A 7,842-nucleotide genomic window follows, 5' to 3' on the forward strand; every position below is an offset into this window, starting at 1 on the left:
CCCCCTGCACCCTAGGCTCATGAGCGCTCGGACAGCGAGGAGGTCGGCTTCATCGTCCAGCTCGTCCGGAAGCTGCTCATCATCATCTCGAGGCCCGCGAGGCTCCTCGAGTGCCTGGTGAGTCCTGCACCCATCCGGCCTCGGGGCCCCGCCATTGAGCCTGGGCCCCTCCCGGTCCTGTTGAGATACAAGAAAGAGACGCTTCCCCCTGGGTAGGGCTTGGGGACCAGCACGGGGTGCCTCCGGGAGGGGGTGTGCTGCTTTCCCCAGGAAGGGCCAGGTGCTGACATTTGGAGGGGACACTTGGAGCCACCGCTAAAGCTGCTCTAGACGGAGGGAACCGCAGGTACTGAGGCCTGGGGGTGGGACCGAGCCCGGCTCACCAGCCCCCGTCGCCCCCAGGAGTTCGACCCTGAGGAGTTTTATCACCTGCTCGAGGCTGCCGAGGGCCAGGCCCGAGACGGCCAGGGCATCAAGACGGACCTGCCCCAGTACATCATTGGGCAGCTGGGCCTGGCTAAGGACCCCCTCGAGGGTAAGCTGACGGGAGCAGGAGGGAGAGAGAAATCCAAGGGGAGGCCGGGGCAGCGCTGTGATTCGAACCTAGAGCCGCCATATGTCGTTCGTCTCTCTGTGGCTCTGCCAGGGCCACCTGCGGGGCCCACTGTGGGAAAGTGCCTGGGGTGCCTGGGTCAGACAGCCGTACGTGGGACCCCCTGACCTGCCAGGGCCAAGGAGCCACCCCCAGCAACGGCATTGACATCATCCTGTAGATTCCCAAAGTACTTCCCCAGTATCATCTGACTGTGGCCCAGGAGATGGACTTGGAGTCACAGTCGGACAGGGCAACCGTGGGCTTGACCAAGCTGGTCGAGAACTTGCCCAGATGGCAGAGTGGGGAGAACTGAGATGTGGTCCGGGGGGGGGGGGGGGGAGCATCGACCTTGGACCTGACCTGGTCCAGGTGTAGTCATGGGAGGCTCTGGGGAAAGGTGATGGGTAAGCTGAGTCCTTGCAGATGGAGAGGTGACCAAGTATGGATCTGGGGATGAGAAGGGGTGAACCGGGCCGGGGGAAGGGTGAAAGCAAAGGCCCTGAGGTAGAACCTTGCCCGGTGTGCAGGAAGAACAGCGAGGAGGGGAGCGGCTGGAGCTGAGGAAGAAGGGAAGCTGGGAGAAGGTGGTGGGGTCGGCAGGGCGTTGCCACAGTGGCTGGTGTCCACCCACTGCTGTGTCAACCCTGGAACTCGGTTGCCATTGTCCCCAATTTAAAGCTGAGGCTCCAGGCAGATGAGGTTGAGCAGAGGAGGTTCAGACCTCGGTGGGCCCCAGGCCAGACCGCGTGTGGACTGGCTGTGACCACGGCTGTGCCTGGCTGTCCAATGAAGATAAGGCAGGTGGCACTGTGGGTGGCCCCGGTGTCAGAGGAAGCAGAAAGTGGCCAGGCCGTGGGCAGCGGAGACTGTGGGCTGATCATCTATCCAGTGCCCCGAGGGGGACCTGCTGAGTAGAAGGGGCTGTATACAAACCCAGAGACCCCATTGTCCCTCCCAGCCTTGCTCCGTGACTGTGAGACGCTATCTTCATTGCCATGGTCCCGGCCCATGTTCACCAGCCACTCACTCAGGGCCGCCCCTTTGCCGAAGCCCTGGGGCCAGAAAATGGGGGTGGGGGGGTGTCCCTCTGGGCCGCACCCTAAGCTGAGGAGGATATCAGGAGCCAAGACCCAGGTCACAGCCTGTGTTAACAGGCCCAAGGCTTGGAGCCAGGATGACGGCTGTGCAGTGCAGAGGCTGGGCTTCCCGCTGATCCTTCTGGAAAGTTCCTCAGTCGTTGTTTCCTCTGCCTCCTGGGTTTGGCCAAGATCTGGACATAGTAGAGGCTCAGCGATGCAATGATGGTCTCGTGGGAGCCGGTCAGGGAGGCACTGAGTCCCCAGGATGGGCCCTGGAGGCCTTGGGGTGGGGGGGGTCGAGGTATAGGGCATGGAGACACCATCTGAGGCTACTCCCTTGTCTCACAGAAATGGTGCCTCTGAGTCACCTTGAAGAGGGAGGACAACCTCCAGCACCTGAGTCCCTGGAGGTAAGTCACAGAGTGCTGACGCCCCCACCTGCCTGTTCTTTTCAAGGTAGACCAGGCAGCCATGGGCGGGGTTGGGTTTGCTGAAGTTTTGCATGCAGTAGGTGCTTAATAAGCGCCTGTGCCTTTACGGAGAAGGTGGGGGCAAGTGAGTGGAGGGGATACTGGAAAGGGGAGTTTTGGAGGATGTCTAGGAGTTTTCTGGAAGGAGGACATGGCTCGAGCCAAAGCTCGGAAACTCAGAAGCAGAGTTTGAGAGGTTTGGGAGGAGGAAGTAGCATCAGATGCCAGGACCAGTGGTTGGGACTCGAAGGCAGGAAGAGCCTGGCCTGCTCTGAGTGGGGGGGGAGCAGGACCCTGACCCTTCTTGGCCCCTAGAGCCGTGCCCTGGTCGGCCCATCACGGAGGAAGCCTTGTGAGAGTGACTTCGAGACCATCAAACTCATTAGCAACGGCGCCTATGGGTAAGTCCTCAGGTCCCCCATGGACTTCTCTCTCAGATGCCCGTGGGCAGGACTGGGGTCCAGTGGCCCCTGAACATGCAGTCAGGGAAACTGAGGCCGGAAGAGGCAGTACAGCCTGGCCAGTCTCAGACAGGCTCAGCCACGGTCGAGACATTACCTGCCCCAGGTATAGGGAGTTGTAGGTATTTCAGGACTGTGCAAGGAAAAAGATGGCCACATGGCGGCCGTCGCCATCGTGTGCAGTGAGCGTTACTTTAGTGCCGCTCTGACAGGTTTGCATGGGGCTGGGGTTGGAGAGGGAGCCCTTCGCGGGAGGAGACTATCCAGAGGGGGCTTCTGTGTCTAGGTGATTTTGCCCAGCCGCGTCGCCAGGATTCTGGGTTGGAGAACTCCAGAAGGCAGTAGCGGCTTAGGGTCTTTATAGCCCCAGGGTTTATGTTAGGGACTGCTGGTAACTTTGTTTTACTAGGTGTGCAAAGCTGGCAAGCTCTTAACTTATCTGGGCTCTATTTAAAGCAGTTTGAATTTGGTGCCAGGGGGCTTTGGCTTCAGGGGTCTCAGTCTGCTGTGAAGAAATAACCTAGGGGCCAGCTCTGTCCTATTGATGTGACACTAGGAGGGCAGCTTAATCCCTTAGGGTGGCTGCTTTCGGAGAGGGGCCAGGTAAGGAGAAAGGGTGTCCCGGAGGTAAGGCACAGCCAGGGCAGAGGTCTGGCAGGTGGGGCTCTGGGTCCAGGCCAGGTCCCGCTGCCTGCCGGGTGGCCCTCTATCTCAAGCCTCCGCGAACACGGCTCCCCCAGGGCTGTCTACCTGGTGCGGCACCGGGACACACGGCAGCGCTTTGCCATCAAGAAGATCAACAAGCAGAACCTGATTCTGCGTAACCAGATCCAACAGGTCTTTGTGGAGCGTGACATCCTCACCTTTGCCGAGAACCCCTTTGTGGTCAGCATGTTCTGCTCCTTCGAGACCCGGCGCCACTTGTGTATGGTCATGGAGTATGTGGAAGGTGCGGTCACTAGGGCTTGCATGCCTCCAGTGACGGGGAGCTCACCATCTACCCAGAAGAAAGTCCCTCCTTTGACCCAGCTGGGGTCTGCTCTGGCCTCCATGGGGTCCCAGCCTGCCTTGGGAGCTCCTCAGTCTGTGGTGGGGGGGTCCAACCTGGGGAGCTGGGGCCGAGGGAGTCTGAAGAGGAATGTGGGGGTGGGACCCAGACATCCTAGGCGGGGGCACCGGTAAGCAGAGGCCCAAAGGCCAGAAGTAAGCAAGCAAGGGAGGGAGATGTGGGTCGGAAGGGCCAGGATGATTGGGGCCAGGGAAAAGAGCTGTGGGATCAGGTTTGCAGTTCAAGAATGGGCAGTGCCTTTACGTAAGTGCAGGGTGTGCACTGATCAAGGTCCTTCTAGGCAAGGAGAGGGAACGAGCACTTAGGAGGCACCGACTGTGTACAGGGTAAGGAACCGTGCCCTTACAGCGTTGCTGCCCCACCAAGGGAGAACCAGGAATCCAGATGTGGCCTCCCCCCTGCCCTTCTTGGTCCCCACCTTGGTACAGACCAGGGGCGCTCTGCAGGAGGGTGGCATGGTCCGTCGGCCTGGAGCCCGGCTCCAGAGCCCAGGGCCCCTAAGTGCATCTGTCCCCCAACAGGCGGTGACTGTGCCACCCTGCTGAAGAACATGGGCCCCCTGCCCGTGGACATGGCACGCATGTACTTTGCTGAGACGGTGCTGGCGCTGGAGTACTTGCACAACTACGGCATCGTGCACCGCGACCTCAAGCCTGACAAGTGAGTGGCCTGGGGCCTTCGGGGCCAGGGGCCCCTGCTTGGGGTCTGGGGCTGCTCGAAGCCCCCCACCTATCCGGTTCTGCTGCCGCACGGGGCCCCTGGTGGTAGGAAGACAGGGATCAGTGGCAACTTAGGGCACCTGCTGTATACAGAGGAGGGCATGTACTTAATAGGCACTTGCTGTATGCAAGGGAAGGATAGTGGAAGGATTATGGAGGTGCGGTCAGGCAAAGAGAATATGCACTTAAGGATGCACAGAATGTACAGGGGAAGGAACTATGCACTCAGAGTTACCGCGGCACAAGGGGAAAGGATGTGCATTTAAGAGGCACCATATGTATACAGGGAACAGGGATGCGCCTTTTGCAAGACCTGTGAAGAAAAGGACTGTGCGTGTCTGGAGCACCCATTGTGCGCTAGTGTAGGGAAGGCAGGAAGAGAACATGTTTACTGAGAGCCTCGGGAAATTTATTTTGCTCTAGCACCTAAGAAGCACCTACTGCATGCCAGGTCCTCTATGGGTGACCGTGAGACATGTGTGAATAATCCATCATGCTTTGTAGCCCCTACATAATTTGCAAGGCACTCTCCTCTGCATTAATTGAGCACCTGCTGTTTACAGAGCAAGGGGCTGTTCTTGATATCAAGTGCCATCTGGATACTGGGCAAGAAGGTTGAGTTTCTTAGGTTCTGGCCACACGGGGCGGGGGGGGGTGAGCATCAGCATTAAGAGCCTTCATGTTTTCAGGCGTCTTGTAGTTCGCCAGTGGCTTAGAAAATAAAGTGTGTATTTGGCACCTGCCACATATGTGGGCCTCTCTGCTCAGCGTTCTCAGGATACTCTGTGCCCACCAGACCTCTGTGGGGCATCTTGAGTGGGGTGGGGTCTTCTGAGTATCTCAGGGCAGGACCTGCCCCTCCCAGGCTCGGGACCCTCACCTGCAAAATGACGCAGGCAGGTGCCCAGCCCCAGAGGGTTCAGGGAGACGGGTGCTGGGGCGAAATATTTTTTCCTTTCGCTTTGGAAAACTTCAAATACATCCCCAAGTCAAGAGAAGGTGCGTTCAGTCGCCGGGGCTGTCATAGCAAAGTAGCCCAGACTGCGCAGCTTAGATGATAGAAGTTTATTCTCACTGTTCTGGAGGCCAGAAGTCCAAGATCAAGGTATCAGTAGGGCTCCCTCTGAAGCGCCCAGGGAAGGCTCTCTTCCAGGACCCTCCCCCAGCTTCTGGTGATTTCTTGGCTGGTGGCAACATCGCCCCGGTCTTCATATGGCGCCCTCCCTCTGCGCATCTGGGTCCAAGCATAATTTTTAGAAGGACACCGGTCATATTGAAGTAGGGGTTCTGTACCCTGGGACGTCCTCATCTTAACTAATCACGCAGTAATCTTGTCTCCAAATAAGGTCACGTTCGTAGTTACTAGAGGTCAGGACATCAGCACGTGAATTTGGGGGTACGTGATTCAGCCCGGAGCAGAAGGTCCAGTGCCCCCGTCCACTCCCCGCATCTATCCCGTTTCCACCATTTCCAGCGCTTGGCCAATCCTGCCTCCTCCTCCCCGGCCCCCCGCCCCCGCCCCCCGTGCTGGGCGNAGGCGGGGCCCCACAAGAACTCAAGAAATGTCTATTGTCTTAACAATGGATGGCCCCAGGCCTGCTGTCAGCCCTTGGTTTTAGCTGCACGGAAGTTTTGCCTCGGCTGGTATACACAGTAGTTGCTCAAGAAAGTCCCTTATTATTTTTTTAATGTTTTATTTATTTTTAGGAGAGAGAGAGACAGCGTGAGCAGGGGAGGGTCAGAGAGAGAGGGAGTCACAGACTCTGAAACAGGCTCCAGGCTCTGAGCTGGCAGTCAGCACAGAGCCCGACGCGGGGCTCGAACCCACGAACGGCGAGATCATGACCTAAGCGAAAGTCGGACGCTTAACCGACTAAGCCACCCAGGTGCCCCATATTTTTTTAAAACTTTTTCAATGTTTTATTTATTTCTGAGAGAGAGAAAGAGGCAGCGTGAGCAGGGAAGGGTCAGAGAGGAAGACACAGAATCCGAAGCAGGCTCCAGGCTCTGAGCTAGCTGTCAGCACAGAGCCTGATGCAGGGCTTGAACCCACAAACCATGAGATCATGACCTGAGCCGAAGTCAGACGCTTAACCGACTAGGCCACCCAGGTGCCCCAAGAAAGTCCCTTATTTATTATTTTTTTTTTAATGTTTTATTTATTTCTAGGAGAGAGAGAGAGAGACAGCGTGAGCAGGGGAGGGTCAGAGAGAGAGGGAGTCACAGATTGAAACAGGCTCCAGGCTCTGAGCTGGCAGTCAGCACAGAGCCCGACGCGGGGCTCGAACCCACGAACGGCGAGATCATGACCTAAGCGAAAGTCGGACGCTTAACCGACTAAGCCACCCAGGCGCCCCGAAAGTCCCTTATTTTTAAAAGTTGTGGCTGCCCCGTAGCGGGTGCACAGAATCATTCCTTTAGAGAGTCCAGGGATTCGGTTATGTGCCAAATTAACAGTTTATCAAACAACTTGCCTAGACACAGCGAGTTCTCCAGAAATTAAGCAGCAGACATACTAGGAGGTGCGTGAAAATGTGACTTTATAAAGATGGTGTGTATGATTCTATCGCCTGGCAAAACGTTTATACACTTGAGCTGATGGGAAAACTCAAACAGCAGGGTGTATGGGAGGTGTGCAAGGTTTTAAAAATGGGTGCCCCCAGGAGGTGCACAGAAATATTCCTATATACAGCAGGTGCTCAAGGTATGTTCATTTCTCGACAGGGAATGTAAACGATAAATGCTTGCGAAGCGTTTAGTTAAAAACAAAACTGACCACGTGTACAAAAATATATCGTAGGTCCACCGCATAGGTGTTCAGATGTTTTAATGCATAGCGGGGGGGGGTGGGGGAGGGTATGGTAGGATTCTCAGGAAAATCAAACAGCGGAGTATCCAGTAGGCGCTTGGTAGCAACAGCAGAGGCATCCAGTAGGTGTACCAAGACATTTGCCAGATTTGCAGTGCTGCCTGAGACCATGGGTTCTTCTGATAACGTGCCCAGGCTCAGGAAGTGCTTTCTGACCCCCTCGGGGGAGCTAAACAGTGCTGGTCGGGCCTGGGGTGACCCCGGGTTCTGGAGCCGCGTGTGTGGCCATGCACCCCGGGCCGCCCAGCCCTGAGCGCACCACCCGCCTGCCCACAGCCTGCTCATCACCTCGCTTGGTCACATCAAGCTGACGGACTTCGGCCTGTCCAAGATCGGGCTCATGAGCATGGCCACCAACCTGTATGAGGGCCACATCGAGAAGGACACCCGGGAGTTCGTGGACAAGCAGGTGTGCGGTGGGCAGGTGGCCCTGGGCGCGGGGCCGCCCCCCTCCATCTGTATCCTGACCCTCAGGACGCAGCGAGACTTCTCAGCACAGCGGAGAAAATAAACCGCCCCCTCCCCCCCATAGCTCTCTCCGCCCCCTGTTCCCAGCCTGGCCTTGGTCTCCCCCCCCCCC

At 57.4% G+C, this 7,842-nt stretch overlaps 1 protein-coding gene across 1 annotated transcript in view; it reads left to right on the forward strand.

The window, feature by feature from the left end:
• The window catches only part of MAST3 (microtubule associated serine/threonine kinase 3), a 29,871-nt gene that overhangs the window by 10,443 nt on the left and 11,586 nt on the right, over positions 1–7,842 (forward strand). The window contains exons 9-15 of the mRNA XM_077777011.1: positions 16–117; positions 403–535; positions 2,023–2,084; positions 2,460–2,545; positions 3,346–3,554; positions 4,196–4,334; positions 7,539–7,671. Coding sequence (XP_077633137.1) covers positions 16–117; positions 403–535; positions 2,023–2,084; positions 2,460–2,545; positions 3,346–3,554; positions 4,196–4,334; positions 7,539–7,671 — 864 coding nt within the window. The remainder of the gene's footprint in view (positions 1–15; positions 118–402; positions 536–2,022; positions 2,085–2,459; positions 2,546–3,345; positions 3,555–4,195; positions 4,335–7,538; positions 7,672–7,842) is intronic.

This window comes from Crocuta crocuta, unplaced genomic scaffold, assembly GCF_008692635.1.
Source record: "Crocuta crocuta isolate KB4526 unplaced genomic scaffold, BGI_CrCroc_1.0 scaffold77, whole genome shotgun sequence".
NCBI lineage: Eukaryota > Metazoa > Chordata > Mammalia > Carnivora > Hyaenidae > Crocuta > Crocuta crocuta.